The sequence below is a fragment of the Antrostomus carolinensis genome, unplaced genomic scaffold (genome assembly GCF_000700745.2).
Source record: "Antrostomus carolinensis isolate BGI_N321 unplaced genomic scaffold, ASM70074v2 scaffold33853, whole genome shotgun sequence".
In the NCBI taxonomy this organism is placed as follows: domain Eukaryota; kingdom Metazoa; phylum Chordata; class Aves; order Caprimulgiformes; family Caprimulgidae; genus Antrostomus; species Antrostomus carolinensis.
Window position 1 is genome coordinate 2,698 of NW_010307877.1, and position 20,302 is coordinate 22,999.

Here is a 20,302-nt window from a genome sequence, read left to right on the forward strand (position 1 = left end):
TGCATCTCAGTAACAGGAAATTGTTTGTGTGTGTTTGCTCTGCTTTGGGGAAACAGTATAAAAGCTTAGCAATTCGTTGTTCTTTATTTTTTAAAAAACTTAATACCCTGGTCTCTTTTACTAGTAAATAACCATAATAGTTAGGTATGTGGAGTAAGTCTTCTGATGAGCTTAGCCTTGTGCCTTCATTATGCATTTTTGTATTGAAACAGGATATTTTAACTAGTCAGTCTTCTCAAAGTTTGTGACCATTAGTGTATTCTTAATAGTTTGGCCTGAATGTCCTTGTGTGCTGTGTTACGCTTTCTACCATTTTCAAAATTATTGCACAGACTGGCAAAGCATTTCCAAAGTTAGGATTCTGAGTTCTGAAAAAAAACCCCAAATATTTTGTTTCCCCTCCCTTTTTCTTTTCTTGCAGGTAGAACAAGTGAAATTACTAGATAGGTTCAGCACGAGCAATAAGTCACTGACGGGAACTCTGTACCTTACAGCAACTCATCTGTTGTTCATAGATTCAAGCCAGAGAGAAACGTGGGTAAGGATAACAAACGCTTAATAACCATCTCAAGCGCATAGGTTCTTTAGATGCATTTGTTCTTCCTGATCCAAGGTTGAGTTTGTTTACTAAAATATTAATCTCGGGTATAAGTTACTCTCCACGCTTTCCTTGTTCATAGTATCACGTTAATGATTTGCAGGTTGTACTCTTGCATGACGCTGCTGCAGTTGAAATCGGGCAATGATGAAAATGTTCATTTCTCTTCAAGCTGTTGCAACTTCTTCTGTAGCTTTCACTTGTATTCCTGAGTGAATGTGTGGTAGTTTTCTTTAACCAATTGACTTGTACCACAGTTCAGAGGCAGGAGTGGGAGACTCCTAGGTAGTTTATGCATCAAGTTTGAAATTTCTGTGCTAACTTAGCTACTGTTTAGATCCCGCCTTGGCTAAATGAGACAGCAAATTCCAAAGATCTAGGTCTTGGTGAAGTATTGAAGATCCCTTGCCCTTTTTTTAGAGTGATAAGCAGCTTTTTCTTCCCAAGTGTTCATCTCCAGAATAAAAGAATTCAGAAGGAGCTGCAGCTTCTTGTACTAACGTTGTACAATCAAAGTTGGCTATTACAGTAATTCCTATTACTTTTTCTGCTCAGTGCTCTGGTGGCACGCATGTGGACGACAAGTTCTGGCTTCCACTGTAGCCCACCTACCTGGCTGATTCAGTGCCTTGAGCCTGTCATTGTCCAGGATGAAATCTCATTTCCCTGAGTGTGGTTATTTTTTTTTTTTCTGGATTACCCTTAATCCTTTATTCTGGTTACCTGACTAGATGCCTCACAATGCTTTCAAGAAAAGCTATTTTTCTGAGATTTGTTCTTGGATACAATGTACAATTTTGTGCAAACCAAACTGTTATCCTTTCATACACAATGGGTTAATGGGGAGAACGTGATTCAGAAGCATTTCTTGTTCCTCCCTGTGCACTGTGTTAAAAGATACAGTTTTACAGAAATTGAACCTGTACTCGGAGTATTGCATTTCTGTGATGATAATGCAAGTACCAAGTATAATTATGATAGTGTCTGCATGATCTAGTCTCTTTGTAAATGCATATTTGGCAGCATGGTTTTCAGATGCCTGTCTAATTCTGATCAATATTTAAGAGGAGATGATTGCTTCAGTGAGGTAATTGAAATGCTATTAAGAAAATCTTGTTCAGTTGAGGTAATGTATGTGGCTTTCTTCCCGTGGTTGAACAGCTGTTACTTTCCTTTGTATTTTCCTAAATTTTGTGTAGATTTACCACACAGATAAACCTATGGAGGGCTTTTGTATATTCATTACTGTGACAGTCTTCTGTTAAAGTGGTTGAAAGGCAATGTTTAAAACTTCCTCCCATTTTTCCCTCTGCCATATGGGTATTCTATTAACTTCCCAGTTATGAGAAATCCCTTAAATACTGCATAGGAATCTGTGTATATAAATACCGGGTATTTTATGTCAGCTTCTTTAACAAACACGCTCCAAACCACCACCAGTTCTCCCACCGGAGCTCTACCTTTGCCCTCAGTTATGATCTTGTTGTTGGTATCCACATGCAGAGCCGCTGCTCAGTGTTGCCACGTCTTCCCTTCCCTGCAGGAAGGTACGTCAGTGAACCATACGTGTTTGAGACAGGGCTCAAAAGATAGAGCAGGTTGTATACAAGAGGAGGGTGCTTCCTGATCTGTGTGGTTGGAGAGAGTGTTGTATTTGAAGAAGCTTAGGTGTCTCCTCCTCCCCCCAGTGAGCATGCCAAGAGTGGTCCAGCTGGGCATACGTACCACTTATGTACTGACTCTCCTTGGGCCACTCCCAAAGGAGGGTGTGTTGCCAATGGTATGGACTTTAGAACCTTGCAGGGCCCTCTGACTGTGACTGTTCTGGACAATCCAATCTGCCTCTTGTAGAACCTGACTAACTACAAAGAGTCCCTTTTCCAAATTGGTGTATCTTTTTTTTTTTTTTCTTCTTCTGAGTCCTTGAAGTTGTGTGAGTGGAAACCAATGGGTTGGGTTGGACCACATATGAATGGACATTCCATGATTTGCAAAGCCCCATTCCACATGAAGCAGATCAGTGGGATGGATGGGTCCCAAAGCCTGATACACCCCTGCTTCAAAAATTAATAATTTCAGCGCCTCCTTGTGGACTGGTGTCCAATCCCAAGCAGCTTTTTTTTCCATGTTAAGTCATACAATGGTCTTGCTAAGTCAGAGTTATGTTTTCTCCAAAATACCAATAACCCCAGGGCATGTTGTAGCTCCTTTTTATTCCCTGGCATTGTCAGTTGTTCGAGGGTAGTTAAAGTCACCGGTGGAATACGCGCTGTTCCTCCCCTCCACCATATGCCCTTCTGCAGAAGGGGGATGCACCTTTTCAGGAGGGACTTTCAGTCCCAAGCTCTCTAGGTGAGCAGTTAATCTGCTCTGGGTCTGGCCTACAACAGTAACATCAGGGCCATTAATTAGGACATCATCAACACATTGGTACATTTTGACCTATTCTGCTGGAGTGATTTTTTTCCAGTTCTTGGGCTAGGGCATAATGAGCAAGTGTAGGTGAGTGTTGATAACCCTGGGGAAGAGGAGTAGATGTGTACTGTCTGCCTTCCCATATAAAAGCAAAGCAACCCCTAGCTGAGAGACTGTGGTGTCTGCAGAACACAGTTGGTAATACAGGAGATGTTTTTCTTATCTCCTGTTCATTCTGTAGATGTAAAATACTGGAGTTCTGAAATCTTCAGCATCCTCTGTATCTTTTATAGTTTGAGTTGCTTTCCCTGATTTGCTTTATTTTGTCTGAAAATTCTGAAATATGTTCTTCTAGATGCTTAAAAAAAAATAACCTGTTTGGACCCTGCTTAATTAGATGTTTGCTTGTCAGTTAGCAATGTTATAGAAGAGGACTGAACAACCACAGTGGAGTTTACTTCTCACTTTTGCATTTAGAAGGCTTTTTACTGTTCCTTACAAACATTAGGTAACACCTCAAAATATGAGGGAAGAGAGTAATCAAATTTTGACAAATTGTGGTATCCTGAGCAAAATGACAGTCTTGGATTTAATCTTCTAAATTTATTTGTTTTTATAACTAAATGATTGACAAAATTAGTCAAAATCCATATTCAGCATTGCTTAATGTGTCTTATATCTGCTCTTGTAAATAGTACGCTGTGTTCTCATTTTTCACCAGCATGCTTATGCTATGAGTTCTTGTGTGCCACAGATACTACATCATCACATTGCTGCGGTGGAAAAGCTTCCCTTGACAACTTCTGGCTGCCCCCTTGTCATCCAGTGCAAGAACTTCAGGATAGTTCACTTTGTTGTTCCCAGAGAGAGAGATTGTCATGACATTTATAACTCTTTGCTTCAGCTGTCAAGAACAGGTAATACTTCTAACTGTAAGACTTTGCAGTATTTGCTTGGATTACAAGTTGGTGGGAGGAGGAAAAGAAATCCATGGCTTTTATTTATATATATATATATTTTTTTATTTTTTTTTTTTAAATGCGTATTATGTAAAAGTCTTTTAAATTAATTTGGTATGTAAAAGAATGTTAATGATTAAGTATTAATCTGCATACAGATTCAGAAGATGTGTTGTCTGGCTTTTGTAGGTCACTGATATTCACTGTCAGGATTTGAGACTTCTGTATTTTTTTGTATTTGTAGTGTTATCCCTGAAATTGTGAATATAAATGCATATAGTATCTCTTCATTGGTGTGTTCCGTAGATAAAAATGCTCCTAAGCAGATGTTAGTTACTGATTTCATGCAATTTCAAAAATAAAGCTGAAGTTTTTATGCTAAAATAGCACTACAGCTTTACAAGAGACTTCTGTCACTTGATATGGTCTTTTGCGTTTTCTACCTTGTGTTGAGAACAATGTAAAATGTAGTCATCTGTGATATGCAAATAGTGTATTAGGAAAAAGATTAAATATTTTGAAAGCTTTTTTGCTTTAAAGGAAACTTCAAAACTTATTGCTTTTAAAGGCCAGTAGGTGTAATAATCTGATTTTGCATCCAAAAATTATTTGTTCTTTTAGCTCTTGTGAAGTCTTCTAATAATTCTGCCTTTTTTCTTTTTTAACATTGTCAGTCTTCATTTTGTGACTTCTACTTTGCCCTTGTGGCTTTAGAAATATCCCTGCTGAAGTAGGTCAAGCACACTTAAGAAAGTGCTCATAACCAACTTTAACTAAAAACCTGTGATTGTCAGGTAACTGTGTGATAGTTGCAGGATAAATATTTCAATAGTGTCAAGTATCTATTTAGTCCTACTTCTGAGAATCTCAAAGCCAGAAACTTTTCTGCAATTTGGGCGATTTCAAGACATGCCAACTGTGCTACCTTTCTCCACTCAGACATTTTTGGGGACAACTCATTGTATAGTCATTTTCTTTATCTTTTAGCAAAATATGAAGAACTGTATGCCTTCTCCTATAATCCAAAACAAAATGAATCTGAGCAATTCAAAGGCTGGCAGCTGATTGATCTAGCAGAAGAATATAAGAGAATGGGAGTGCCAAATGCTAACTGGCAGTTGTCCGATGCCAATCGTGATTATAAGGTGAGTGTTGTAATGCAAACATATATTGCTCTGCATCTGTTTCTGCTTTATTCTCTGACTCTAGTCCTGTAGAAAACAGTCTAATACTATGAAATCACTTGGCTTTCAGGGTAAGCAAAAGCTTGCAGGTGGAGAGAGTTAACTCCTTAAATCAGTGTGCAATCTCACAGCTTTCCAACTGAAACTTTTTCCAAGGCCTCATTGAGACAGTGTGTGTGCATTGATACATGTGTTCTTTGGGATTGGTTCTATCCTTCTACTTACCTGTCTGAAGCCAAACCCCCACAATTTTGGCACTCTGCAGCTTTGTTATCTCCCTTAACTGAGAAGGATTGTACTTTAGCATTTGCAGTGTTGGCTGTGGGAGAAAATGGTTATGGTGGTGCAGCTGATTCCCAGATTAGATTTCATTTTACTTTGTAGTCTGCAAATACAAAAAAATTATGAAAATAATTTCAGTATTTCATTTGAAATGCATTCATAACATCTCTACTGAAAAGGGACATTCTTGAGAGGTGAGTGCTACTATAGCAGTGCTTTCCAGCAGTGCTTGGTTGTATAACTGGGATACCAATTTGTACTACTTCATCCATGGCTTGTCTCCTCTTCAGAGCTATTTGCATGTATCTAGAGCAACATGTTAGTGTCTATCCTTTCTCTTATTTCACCTAACATCTCTCAAACTGGATGCAATAAAACTAGTACAGGCTTTGTGCCTCGTACATAAAATTCTTTTTGTGTGTTTGTGTCTTTCAGATTTGTGAAACCTATCCTAGAGAGCTTTATGTTCCCAGAACTGCAAGCAAGCCCATAATTGTTGGTAGCTCCAAATTCAGAAGCAAAGGAAGATTCCCAGTGTTGTCGTATTATCATAAAAATAAAGAGGTAGAGTGTGTTTTCCTCTTAGTGTAAATATACTGAAAATTATTTCTCAACACTTGACAGCAGTTCAGGGTAGGCTAGTAGGTAAGTACAGTGACTTGTGAGAACGGTATAACTAACGATAACCTTAAATACAGCTGACATTAGTGGTGCCTAACATGATGCTGAATTAAGCTAAGCCAGTTTAAAAGAAATCCTAAAGTAATCAGTTGATAATCAGTTGAATCTCTTAAAGCTTTCAGAAACTAAGCTTAAGATAACTGAAGATAGCTGTTTGTCAAGTCATCTGTCTTCCTTGATATATCAAGAATAAAATCTGTTAGGTCAAAATGAGAGTTAAAAAAACCCCAACCAAACACCAAAAAAATAGAACTGGTTCTTTAAGGAGAAATTTTCAAGGTAAAAACAAGTAAAGGATGTGAAGCAGCATCTACCTGTCTCGGCTAGGGGCTATCTTTGAAGGGAAAGAATGATTGTCACCTTGCTGAGTTGAAAAATTTATGAAGGATAAGTGCTAAGCTACTAGATGCATTTGAAGATGATTACTATTTGGAAAATGCACCTGGTATCTTTGGAAAAACAATATATCTTTGAAAATGACATCAGATTATGACATATTTTACTTGCAATAATAAAATTGTACTTGCAGTAGTAAAGCTAACCATAATTAATTTCATACCAGGAGAGTAACTTGCTTTTCTAAAGTGTTGTTTTTTCCAGCCTGTACTTTTCTGGAATTTTTATACTTCAGCAGAGTTCATTATGTAAACTGGTACCTTGCCCATGTAGACGAGCCTGAAAAATTGTTTTGAGAAACCTTTAGATTTAAGTTGTGAGTGCTGTGTTTGAAGGTCTCCATGTGATGTGCTTAAAAGTTGGAACACCTAAACTATTTTCAGTTTGGTGCTGCTATCTGCCAAATGAAACAATTTGCTTCAGTGTCTCTTTAGAATTACACAAAACATTTCAACTGCAGGTATTAAACTGATGCTAACTTGTTCTTTTTTTTCTGTGGTAGGCTGCAATTTGCAGATGCAGTCAACCTCTCTCAGGTTTCAGTGCCAGGTGCCTGGAAGATGAACACATGTTGCAAGCCATCAGTAAAGCAAATCCTTCAAATCGCTATATGTATGTCATGGACACCAGGCCGAAGGTATGTACTTCAGGTTCTACAGACTAACCTCTCTTCCTGAACATTAGAGTATAGTGTGCTTCTGAAAAATTTGGAGTTCAATGTGACACTATCATGGGGCAAAAATGTTCTTTAAAGGTAAGTTTGGGCCTCTCTATTCAGGTGTTTAATTACTTGTGTTGTTAAAGAAGTTGAGCCCCTCTCAGGACTCGGCTAGGATCCACTGAATATGCTAGTGAAATTTTGGTGGGGTGCATTTAAAAATATACTTAAAACATAGTTAAGAAGTGAGTAGTTGAGTGAGATCCAAGTCGTTGCACGTGTTTGAAATTAAATTCATGAAATGGTGAGCTGTGTTGGGATTTCTTTTAGAATGGGAGGGAGTACTGTGTTCTGTGTAAATGTCCTGTGAAAGCTGCTGTTGCTGTCTGTCGTAGCCAGGAAGAAGAAAGGGAAATTCTGTTGTAGCATTCTGAGGTTATACTTCATCACTGTCTAATTAAATTGCATTATGTTGGATTTTTGACCTGTATTGGAATATGTAGGGTAACTTTCACTCTTTAGACCATCTGCATTTAAACTGCTATTTGTTTCACACAAACCTCCGAACATGGGGGCTGGAAAACATGGATGTAAAGTGAAAATCTGACACTGTAGGATCTGCAGTTACTTTAAGCAGAGTCAACAGCAGGTCAGTCTGACAGACTGAAACTGAGCCAGCTCTTGGTTTTTTACAGTTGTAATTTTTATAGCTGCAGCAGTTTATTAGCTTCTTGCCCCCAAAATTGACATTCTTAGGATGCCTGCAAAGTGCATGTATGGTTAAGTCTGGGTCTTACTCTTTCTTTTTTGTTAATTGCTTTGTAGTGTCTTTGCTCAGAAATGTTTGGAAATAAGTAATAAGTTTGGTGGGAATATGAAGGAGAGAATAGGAAACTATTAAATTATTAAATATATTATTCAGATATGTCAGCTCTAAATATATTGCTTTTTATGTAACATGCCTTTCTTACACTTGAATGCTTTCAAGTTGATTAGCCACAAACTCTTAATTTATTAGAATCTGTTTATAGTATGTGTGGTTTTTTTCCCCAGTGTATTCCATTGAAATTGTATGACTTCAATTTCTTAATCTGAGATTTTTATTTCAAGTACGGATTTTCAGTATTTTTATTTTGCTTTTTTAAGCTTAATGCAATGGCAAACAGAGCTGCTGGGAAGGGCTATGAGAATGAAGATAACTACTCTAACATTAGGTTCCAGTTTGTTGGCATTGAAAATATTCATGTAATGAGATCCAGCTTACAAAAGCTTCTGGAAGGTATGTTCTAACTGTACTGTAATAATATATATGAAAATAGGATAAATATTTTTCTGGAGTCTTTAGTTATAGCTTACACAAACTGTATTGATATTTCTATATTTTATCCCAGCTCTGTGTTTAGTACCAGTTTTCTGTGCTCTGTGGTAGTGAATTACATTAAACCTTTACCTCCTCCAGTGACTGGAGTTATTTTGAAGAAAATTGAGTGGCATATATGTCTTGGGTGAACTTGGTTAGTATGTCAGTGGCTGCTGGGAAAGAATTCTCTTTTCCAAGTACACATGTGTGTGCATGTGCATAAATGCACAAAATAGCATATGTCTGTACATACACTTCATAGAATACTGATTCTTCAAGGAGCACTTATTTTAAATTCTTTGGAAAGAAGCATACGGTCTGTACAAAACTTGAGCTCTTTGGCCTGATCAGCCACTTTTGTGCTTGTAGGTACATCTTAGAGAGGAGGGCAGGGGGAAAAGTGAGCCACTTTACCATGCCACTGCCTGCCACATGGTGATGAAAATGGAGAGGTAGAAATCTGTTAAATAGTTCTGTTAACATTTTATTTAGGTAAACAGCTGAAAACAAATTTAAGACTCTGTGGAGTATTAATACTGAGATTAGAGTACAGTGGTAGGAGTCAGGCTTCCATACCTGACAAACAATACATGCATGAGTGCTTGCCTTGTAGAATTATGCCAATATTTCCAGTCATGGAGAAGGCTTACACTTGTATGGAAGCTTAATTTGATGAAAATATTCTGGCTACATTTCATCAAAAAATCTTAAACTAGTGGTGTAATCTTACTTCACTCTCATTGAGCCTGTGTCTGCTGCTAACCTATTCTTCTGACGCTCTCTATGGAATACTACTGAGCTTTGATAGTACCTGTTTTTGTGGTTATTACTGCATGTACCTTATTGAAGGGAAAGATGATCAGCATGAGCCTGAACCTCAGTTTTTAAGTTTGGGATAATCCCTCTTTCTTTTGTTAATATAATCTTTTTATTTCCAGAAAACTAGCTAATAAATCATGACTTATTTTTTTAGAGGCCTGCTCCTGTGTAATAGCGTCTAGTGCAGAAGTGTGTGCATCACACCATTAAGCTTCAGACTTCATATTCCTGCTGTTTGACTTAGCATCCTACCAACAGTGCTTAACAAATGTCTTTCTGTAGCTTTCATTAAGGACAGAATATGTTTTAGCTTCTTGTGTGGAGGATTGGTTTATTTAAACTCAATTTGAAGCAAATAATGAGTAGTGACTATAGTTGTTCTCCAGATCAGGTTTTGGGTTAAATCAACACAGTTGTTCTACCTCTGTTCAGTCTGTGTAATTCACTAGAGTTTAGCTGGATGCCAGTCTAGAAGTAGAAGCATCTTTAAGGGTAGGAAGGACCCTTAAAATTTAGGGAGGTATGCACTAATTTACTCTTTGGACCAGTGTAGAAATGTGCCATCAGTGGGGTGATTGGGAAGGAAATGTAATGAGAATGGTTCATACCACTCATTCTCACCCATGAGAATGGCACAGAAAATGCCATTTAACTTCTGTGTGCCAGCTTCCCCTGGATGTGCTGAACTGAATGTTCTCACATCAAGAATGTGATACCAATGACCCTGTTCTTTCAAGAGTAATTGTAACTGGGACTGTCCTCAGTTTTATTTATAACAAACAACTGTTAATTAATTCTTCAGCATGTGTCCTACTCCTAGGCTCTGTCTATTTTACTAATTTCCTTCAGAATCTAACAATTCCAGTTGCAAGCAGAATGTAAGAAATAGTCCTTCCCAACATCCTTTTGTAATGGGAATACACTATGGAACATGCTACAGGGATTTACAGTCTATTCTTCATCTTGAATTCAGCTAGTTTTTAAATTTCTTCTATGCAGTGGAACAAAACTTCTAAAATAGTTTTCTTCAGTGGGGACACAATGACTCTGCTCCCCTGATGGGCAAACTGCCCATCTATGCAACACTAATGGAAGAATCTTCACATAGACTATATTTAATACTATAGCCACAAATTTAAAGTCCAGTCTTTATATATTAAAAAAGAGAATGTTACATGTCAGAAAAAATTGAACTCTGATAAGCAAAAAGAAATTGCATATGTCAAGAAATGGCATTTCTGCAAGAAATATTTGAGGAAAAAAGCTCAATAATAACTGCTGTGGTCTGCTGCATGTATTTTGATGATGGAAATGTGTTAACTAAGGATTTTGTTATGTGGAACTTGTGTATGGGGGCTGGGGTTGGGTTTTTTTGTTTGTTTAGTTGTTAAAAGTAACCTCTGCCCACGACCCACTGGTGCTTCAGTCTGCAGGTTCTACTCACCTCTTGAACTGCTGCCTGGGGCGTTGCTAGTAGTGTGTATAAGGAAAATCAAGCAATGTAATGTTGAGGATTTAGGCCTCACATACATGCAGGGCATGAGTTTATAATGGGATCCATATAGCCAAAACTATCTGGGATGATAGTTATTATGAAGTAGCTAAACATCTTAGTGGTACCATAAATCACATTTGACCCTTTTAGGGACCATAAGGGACTGGAATTTATTTTTTCAGCATATAAGTGTCCAAACAGTGTCAATGTAATTTCTTTATTTCATCAGTCAGTAGGTAGTATAAAAATGTCTGTCTTAAACAGACATTGAAAGTAATTCTTTGGGCTCAACATATGTGTTTTTATCTCTGCCTTGGTTTATAAAAATATAGAAGTCCAGCTAGAAGGGTTTAGGTAGCTGCAGCTGCTTAAGGCTTTCTAACTCTTGGTTTCTTTCAGTCAGTGGCACAAAGGGCTTGTCTGTCAATGACTTTTTGTCTGGTTTGGAGAATTCTGGGTGGTTGCGTCATATCAAAGCTGTGTTGGATGCTGCTGTCTTCCTAGTTAAGGTAACTTATATACTGCTTCTTTGTTTGATGGCAAATTGTCTTGCTCTTGATGGCAAAATCATACTTAATATTATGAGATGTGTAAAATTCTGCAACTGACCTTTTTGGAAGTAGATGCTTAGCATACACTGATACATCTGATGTGCTGTTTTAAGTATTACATGTTTCCTTATGACTGGAGACATTACATATGCTAGCTAATGTGTGGAGATTTTTTCTGAATGCTGTTTGGTCCCCTTATTGGGAGATGAAGGGATTCTTACATGCCCTGGTTCCTTTAGGTGTTTCTGAAAGGTATAACCAGTTTGGAGGAAAAATATTATTTAGCCTACCCTGAAAAGCAGAACTCCTAGGGCACTAATGGCAGAGAAGCCAAATTGGCTGTGCTGACTTCATCTGGCAAAGGAATGGGACTCTGTGAAGAGTTCAGAGGAACAATTGACTTTGCCAGGCACCTCTGAAGCCAAGGACTTGACCTGAGTGGGGCTGGGTGAAGAAAAAACCTGGATCTTTGTTTTTACTAGGTAAAATACAAGGAGTTAACTTTAGTTAAAAGTGTACAATTCTCCTGAAGATGACCCTCAAAAATATTTGGACTAACAGGATTTGAATTCTGAGCTGAAGCTAATAAGCATTTCCTAGTCTTTAACTTTTGTGTAGTATAGTGATGAACAAGTGGGTAATGGTGCATTTGTGTTGGTTTATTTTGTAACCTGTTTGGTCTGTAATGTGGCACCTGTTTGGTCTACTTCTTTCTTAGTGTGCATTGCAAAGAGCTTTTTAGTTTTATAAGGGATAGAAAGAGAACTGGGAACCGCTGTAGATGTTCTTGTTACCTTATGCAAAGGTGGTAGTGGAATTTCTTTTCTTTATAAGGAATTTTCTGTACTTCCATGGAGATCAATTACTAGCTTTCTGACAGTATCATAGAATCATACTTTGCTCATAATAAACATTTTTCTGACTTTGTTAAATAAAATGGTCTATGCTGTGAGTTTGGGATAAATGTAGCTTTTGTATTTGTTTACTGAAGTTTGACTTCTGTCTAGAAGAGAACACTCATTAAGAAACAACTGTGTTTCACAGGCAATAGCAGTTGAGAGTGCGAGTGTATTGGTACACTGCTCAGATGGCTGGGACAGGACTTCCCAAGTTTGTTCTCTTGGAGCTCTCTTACTCGATTCCTATTACAGAACAATCAAAGGATTCATGGTAAGCTAGTCATTGCATTGTTGAGTTCCTTGGTAAACAAAGAATGTGTGAATGTAAGTAGTGTAAACATACTGACACTTTTTGTAGTTACAAATACAAGATTTGCAGTACACTGATACATCTTTCTTTTAGAAACGTTTTGCTACTGGGAAGAACCATTTATTTAAAATCTAGAAAACTGAAATGCAAATAGCAGATTGCTCTAGGCACCCTGCAGAAATGTTGCAATGATTGCCTTTTGCATCCAAAAAAGCCCCTTACCTATGAACTATAAGAATTCCAAAATGCTTATGTGAGATAGTAGATGTATGAAATTATAGCAGCTCTGTGCTTTTATCACTTGTCCCAAAATGACCACTATTTAAAAAAAATCTATAAACAGCTCCCCCAGTGATAGAGAGCTGAAGATATTTAAGCAATCTAAATTTCTTAATCTCTCTGTAGAGAGGAAGAGGGATTTTGGTATGACTATTCCAAATTTTACAGTAGGAAAATCAACAGTGTTCTGCAGTGGCAATACCAGGTTATGTCAAGGGAACTCCTGAAAGATAGTACATAAAATGAGTTCCATGCATTGGTTAGAACTGGCTGCCACAAATATTACAAGTGACAAAAGTGAAGTTGAGGAGGAAATTAGAAGAGGATTCATTTCTTGTGAATAGTGAGAATGTGTGTAATCTTTAGGGAAGTCACTAAGTCTTATGTTTTTTTAGTCCTCACTGTTAATGAGATTTCTGGGAAAACTGCCGTGGACACGCAGTTCTGTGTTCCTTTTGATGCTTGATACTGAGACTGAAGTGATAAAAACAAGCTAGTGTTGATATTAACAACCTTACTGCTATAAAATGTTGCAAAGATTATATTGTATGGTTTTATGTAAACTATGATAGCAGCAATGCAATGCTAAAATTTTTCCTATACTTTGCAGTTTTTTGCAAGTTGGTTGATAATCTGTTTGTGAAGTCATAGAGCACTAGTGTGCCTAAAGAGAGCTTGGTTTAACAGCAATTATCTGATTGCCTACTGGCTAAACTATTTTACTAGTTTTAGAAATGTGCTTTGAGAATCTCTTGTGAAAGACTTCCAAGAAAATAAAGGAACTACAAAGTGGCAAATAGTTGCTGCTATTATAGTTTATTTGACTCAGATTTAAAATACAATGTATTGAAAACCTGTGGATGTAATACTATAGATGTAAGACTGAGTAACACTTTATGTGAGACTTCAATTTTTAATTTTTTTTTTTTTTTTTTGACCCTCTAGGTCTTGATAGAGAAAGACTGGATCTCTTTTGGGCACAAGTTCTCTGACAGGTAGTTCACTCTTCCAATATAGTAAAATGTATACAGTCAACTGAACTAAGTATTCTTAAAAACAAAAGACAACTTGTAGATATTGAACTAGGGTAGTGTTGCTAGAGAATTTTGCATTGAATAAGCTGTTTTCAGTAGACAATGTACTTTGTGTATTGCTTTTTATTCAGATACCTATTGGATAACTGATTTATATTATAGACATAAATTTCTAGTGCTACTGGTGCCCCACTGTCAGGTGTCAATGACTGCAGCTAGGTCTGCAGGTATGCATAGGCAGTGCAAAACCACTCTAAAGCAACATCCCAGCTATTTAGGCAATATTAAACACTTAGCTTTGATATCATTAAAAATGAGTTTACACTTATGTTTAGTTTCAATGATGAAGTCACACCTACCTTTAGAAGTCCTGAATGTTAAGAGTTCTGGTTTTGCCCTTGATCTGCCTATCATCACCTACGACAATAGCCTTACTTATTATTTACTGCTTATGAATTTGGTTTTAGCTGGTATGCTCCAAATGTTGACTATGGAAGTAACAGACACAAAGGAACTTAACTGTCTTATGTTGTTCTTCAGTACTGAATACAGATGTGTGAAAAATAAGTTAAATATAGACTTATTTCTATTCAGAAATTGCCCCAGTTCTCAAAGTTGGGTGCTTAATCTCCAAACCAAAGCTAGTGTCAAATGTATATGCTGTCATTTAAAAACAAGTGCAGCTAAGACTTTTTTTGATTTCTGACTTAAACCAGTTTCAATCTGTTTATGGAATCTTTTCCAGGTGTTGTCAGTTGGATGGTGATCCAAAAGAGATCTCACCAGTGTTCACACAGTTTTTGGAAAGTGTGTGGAATCTGACTGAGCAGTTTCCACAAGCCTTTGAGTTCAATGAAGCTTTCCTCCTTCAGATCCATGAACATGTCCATTCGTGCCAGTTTGGTAACTTCCTTGGAAACTGCCAAAAAGAGCGAGAAGAACTGAAGTAAGCAGGCATACTGTGATGTCTTTTGTTTATTCTGGCAGACTAATAACTGCTGTGAATCTTCTTCATTTTAGGCTCTGAATAGAAATAGACATAGAACTGGTAGTACTTGCATCAGAGATCAGCAGTGCTTCTTGTGCTTTTGCACACTGAACACAGTCTTTCTAATTCTGGGAGAAAATCCCATGCTCGTTTTTCCTAGGGAAAGTTAAGACTTCTTTCTCCCTCTTTTCTTTTTTATTTTTATTTTTTTTCCTAAAAATAAGTAAGCTTAAGTTTGGAAGTTTCACTTCATTCCTTCCTGCTATCTTTTTTTAGGTAACCTTAAAGTTACTGCCTGCTCAAGACTTAATTGCTGTCTTAATAGGATGTCTCCTGATGCTTTCAGTTGGAAAAAGTCTGTAAAGTTTTCATCAGTTCATCTATATCTGAAACTGTATTTTAAAAGCATTTATTGCAACTAGGCAAAACTTGCACAGCATAAGCAGTAACGCTTCTAAAACTGGGAGTTCTATCCAACATTAGCATATGCCAGGAAGAAGCTGATTTTACTAAGAGCTTTTAATTCAAGATTTATAAGTATTTCTGGGAACTTCTTTAAAAAAGTTAAGATTGATTTATTATGTTGAGCTGAAGAGCTTCTGCTTTTTGCTTGCAGACAGTGTCTTGACCTTGATCTCTTCTTGCTTTAAGATTAAAAGAGAAGACCTATTCCTTGTGGCCATTCCTTCTGGATGAACAAAAGATATATCGGAATCCTCTGTATAATCCAGACTTTTGTCCAGAACTAACTGTTTTGGAGCCTAATACAGTATCATTCAATTTTAAGTAAGTTTAAATTATATACAGTATCTCTTCAATTATGTCTTTATCCTGCATAGTTAGAACTGTCTGCTTCATGCAGGTTTTGGAGAAATATGTACCACCAGTTTGACCGAAGTATGCATCCCAGGCAATCTGTGTTCAATCTTGTAATGAACATGAGTGAACAAAATAAACAACTGGAGGAAGACATTAAAGAATTGGAAGCTGTAAGTATTACCAAATAAGCATGTGTACCTGTGACTTGTTCTTCAAATTCACGCTTACAGTCTGTAATAATGCTGCTAGCTTTCACATGAATGTCACTGCTGTATGGCCTAGCACTTGTTCTATGTAACATTGACTGTAACTTTCACTGTATGCTTCTATGCTGAATGCCAGATCATGCAGCCAATGTTTTGCTCTTAGACACAATTTATTTTGCTATACTGCTGAACTGTATTATGTAAAAGTGCTCCTACTGTCAGAGCATTACTGAAGATGGCTTAATGTAGGTTAAAGTTATGTGAAACTTACGTAACAAGGTACCCATCATAGCTATGTTGCTAAACCAAGGAGACTGAAAATGTTTTGTTTTCCAATACAGCTACTAAAATGGAAGCAGTAAGTACTGTCCTTCTTTTAACTTCATGTGCATGGTGTTGTAAGTCACAATCGTTATGGGGCATATACATTGCAATGCTTACTTGAAGATGGGGCTAAATCCAGAGATCAGATTTCTATAAATGACTTCTACTAAGTGCTACAATAAGTGGCCTGGAAAGACTGGACAGTGCATCTCACTTTAGTATGATTTAATCAGTGGCTTTTAATTGATACTTCATTATAGTCAGGTAAGGTGATGAAACTTCAGAGTAATACCTTTTAAGAAACACAAAACTTTTCTAATTATCAGTTTTACTACTTTGTGTGGATAGAAATGGTAACACTTAACTCCTGTATGTTGTGTTTGAGGGGAGGGAGAAAATACAGCTTTTCTAGGAGGAAAGATTTAATTAAACTGATCCTACTGTAGTGTAATGAATGCAGGTCACTTAAACTGTTTCAAATCTTAATTGTATATTTAAAAGTTCTTGTACAATTGAAGGAGCAAGATGAAAACTCAGGATGAAGCAAGTGGAAGAATAAGATGTAAAGTGAAGTCTCAATTTTGAATTTTCTAGAACCTTGTTCCAAGCTGTTAACTTTGCATGAGTCCAGATCTCTCACTTGAGTGAAGAGATGTTGTTTGAAATCTTGATGTAGACTTTCCTACTGCTGTTTCCACCTTCACAAAGTTTGTGTCAAGAGACACCAGTCTTCTGGGCTCAGTCTCAGTTCTAATAGAGCACAAACATCAAGAAAAAAATTAGTTAACTAGTTCAAGTTCCCAGTTACTGTGTGAGATTGTTTGAATAAAAAAAAAACAAAACAACCCAACCCTTAATCCAAATCTTTCTTCTTCTTTTGCTCAGTGCTTCTAGGGCAGATCCTTTCTTCCAGTCCTGCTTCTAGTTGACATCTTTTAGTGTATTCCCACATTTGAACAAACTGTATCGGCATTTTTCAGGTATAAAGGGAGAAGTATTTTAGAAGGCTTTTAGGAAAGATAGAAGGGCTTAGGTACAAAATTGTTTTGTCTTTAAGAGACTCCTGGTCTATTACAAGCTCACTGCTTGTTAATAGTACCAAGGCCTGTCTTCCTTTGCCTGTACTTCAGAAAGTATTCCTGTCTTGATAACAACCAAACAAGGGGCAAGCCTGGAAGAACTTCTTCTCTACAGACATTGACAGGCAACTTTTCTGCCTTCTGCTCAGCTGCAGATTTTAAGCATACACTGGTGCTTGTAGCATCTACTGTAAACTGTGGGGGGAAAAATACTGTCTTAACCAATGGCCTAAGTATTATAATACTGTTGAATATTTGACCTAGAGTATGTAATAGAGGGTTCTGCAGATGCTCAGTTGGCCAGCAAAAGAAATGGATTAACTTCTTTCCAAAGCAGGATGTTATTAATAAAGCAGTGATGCTCACTGTTAGTAAGTATTTTCTGTATTTCAGAAAATAAAGCGGAGAAATGGGCAGTCGGATGCAGTCATTGTGAAGGAACATCAGCAGTCTGCTCATCCTGTACCCACAGCATTGAAAACCTCTCCATGCTTCAAGAAGGAGCAGCCACTGATCCCTGTGAATGAGGCTGTAAGAACTATAGAGGGCAGCAACGCAGCAGACAATCGCTACAGCGAATTCGTGGAAGAGTTCTCCAAAGCTGAGCCTGCTATTGTCAGCTTGGAGTATGGAGTGGCCAGGATGACCTGCTAATTAAAATCCAGCACTGTGCTCCACTTCTGGACTGATTCAATTAAGAGATGGATTATTTAGAGGATGGGTCTGTGCTGCATGACCAAAACATGATTTGTATATCAGCAAGTTTTGTTAATGTAGACTAGAACAGCATGCTAGTGGTAGAGTGTTTGCTGTTCTTTTAAGGGTTAAAAAAAAAAAAGTGTAGTTGTCTTTTAAAAGTAATAGGGGCATTTGGTAAGTAGTGACTAAAAATCAAGGAATGGTATGCCTTTGGACTTAAGTCAGTTTGCACTAAATTTATTAAAATAGTAATATTACTTTATTCAGTATAGGAGAACACAGGTGGTCTTTCACAAATTAATTTTATTTGGACAAGAAAACTTGAACTTTCTATTTTAGGAACTGAAGCTACATGTGTATATCACTTATGATATCAATATGTATACCCTTGTTTAATGTCACCCAGTACTAACTTTCAGTGTATTAAGTGCCATGGAAAAGTATGATATATTTCAAATTGTAAATAGTTGGCCTTAAACCTGTCAGATCAGTGATATTGTTGTCCTATACTACTGCAGTCTACCTGGCTCTGCTTATATTATATTTGCTCAAATTGTTATTTCCTTAAAACAGGACTGAATATAAGGAATGAAGCATGCCTAAGCTGGCACAGCCTTTCAGCAAACAGCTATATGAATGTTAACTTATCACTGAAGATAATTCTTTTGTCCATTTCCTCTTTTGTTTAAAATATAATAGATTGGCCTGATTTTCCTCTCTGGCAGCTCAGTTGACTTAAGTGTAGAGTAAAAAGAGTAAAACATATAATTTGAGAAAACAAAACTTAGCAAATAACCAAATAGTCAGGTTCATTCAGATTGTTTACTATCTGCTCTGCAGTTGTTCAAGTTGCAAGAATGGAAGCAGAAGTTTTGGAAGTGTACCCCGCTAAAAATGTTCCCAAGTGGGGGGAAAAAATGTAATTTATGTATCTGAAGCTCGTGAGAAACTGAGTGCCTCCTAAATCTTTCATTAGAAGAAAATGTTAGTTATTAGTGAAACCCTCTTCTCATTTTGTAAAAACTTGTCCAACTTGTGCATACTTTAAGTAATCTCAGTACAATATGGAGATTTTTATACCATTGGAGAGAGGACAAAAAACTATTAGGCTGCAGCAGAGATCATGGGACATAAGAAAAAAGGGGGAAATTTGCAGTTTATAAGCTTAACTATGTATCTGTAACCTTCTAGTAAGGAAGAAGTTTTTTGCTGAACTTGTCTCGTGATGACTTTTCTGAGCAGATAACAAGGAAGAAAAATGCTGGTGCCCAGCTCTTAAATAGAGATCTAAATTATAACTTTGGCCATTAAGATCCCTGAGTATTATGTTAGATTAATGCTACTGACCTTTTGTCTCTGGATTTAAATCACTCTTGGTTACAGTTGAAAATCAGTTTATTCTCATCCTAATCTCTGAAGTCTGTTTTATTAAAATGGCTAGTGTGCCACACACAATTTGACATAATTGGCAGCATTTCCCTCTGCACCATATTGGATCCAGGACTCTCTTAACAAGGCCAGTACAGGTCATGATCAAGCTGCACTTATGAAGCTGTCTGGGAGAAATTAACTGTGACTCCTGTACTTGAATATTAATTCACCGGTTTCACTAGTTTGTTTTTTAAAAACCTATAAGTGTAAATAAAGGTTTGTAAGCATTTTTATTCCCAAAGATAGGAGCATAGTGTCATCTTTAAAATATATTATCCAGTCATTTAAACACGTTTAGAATTTCTCCACTACAGGTTTTGATAGTTTCACATTTGCACAGTGATGCCTTACAGGGTTGCAGCAAGAGAGGTTTTTGTGCCTTATTTATTGTCTCCCCTTCTTCCTCACCTTCTGTATCAACGTTGTTCTGTGGTTTTCCTTTGGTAAAAAACATCTTCTATATTAAGCTTGTATTGTATCACAGTAGTGGGGAAAAAAAAATTGTTGCTGACAATATAGGTAAGTGTTATCAATTTGTACTTGTTCATTTTAACATTTAGCTGCTCTGGTGTGCCATGTACACTTCTCATATTTATTGTTTAAAGTTTATAGACTCAAAAGATTATATTAAGCTTTTTTGCAATATTGTTGTATGTTGTTTTTACTTCAACAACTGAGTGCCCCTGTACACAAGGCTTTTGAAGAGGAGTTCTGTTCCCTCTCAGTACTCTTAAAGTGAGTTTATTTCAGTCTTCAGGCCCTTTTTATTGAGAGAATTCATTTCCTTCAAGCAAAAGGAATTGAGATGTCTTTTTATGTTAAATCAATGTAGGCAT

At 37.0% G+C, this 20,302-nt stretch overlaps 1 protein-coding gene across 1 annotated transcript; it reads left to right on the plus strand.

Annotated features, from left to right (window-relative positions):
• Positions 1-391: 391 nt before the first annotated feature.
• MTMR6 (myotubularin related protein 6) lies at positions 392-18,197 on the plus strand (the record flags this gene model as incomplete). Its single annotated transcript, XM_010165608.1, has 13 exons — positions 392-538; positions 3,768-3,930; positions 4,960-5,117; positions 5,874-6,002; positions 7,018-7,152; positions 8,320-8,452; positions 11,247-11,356; positions 12,443-12,568; positions 13,832-13,881; positions 14,666-14,866; positions 15,560-15,694; positions 15,771-15,897; positions 17,730-18,197. Coding segments are annotated over 13 exons (1,875 nt in total), but the record flags the coding sequence as incomplete, so codon positions are not given.
• Positions 18,198-20,302: the final 2,105 nt, after the last annotated feature.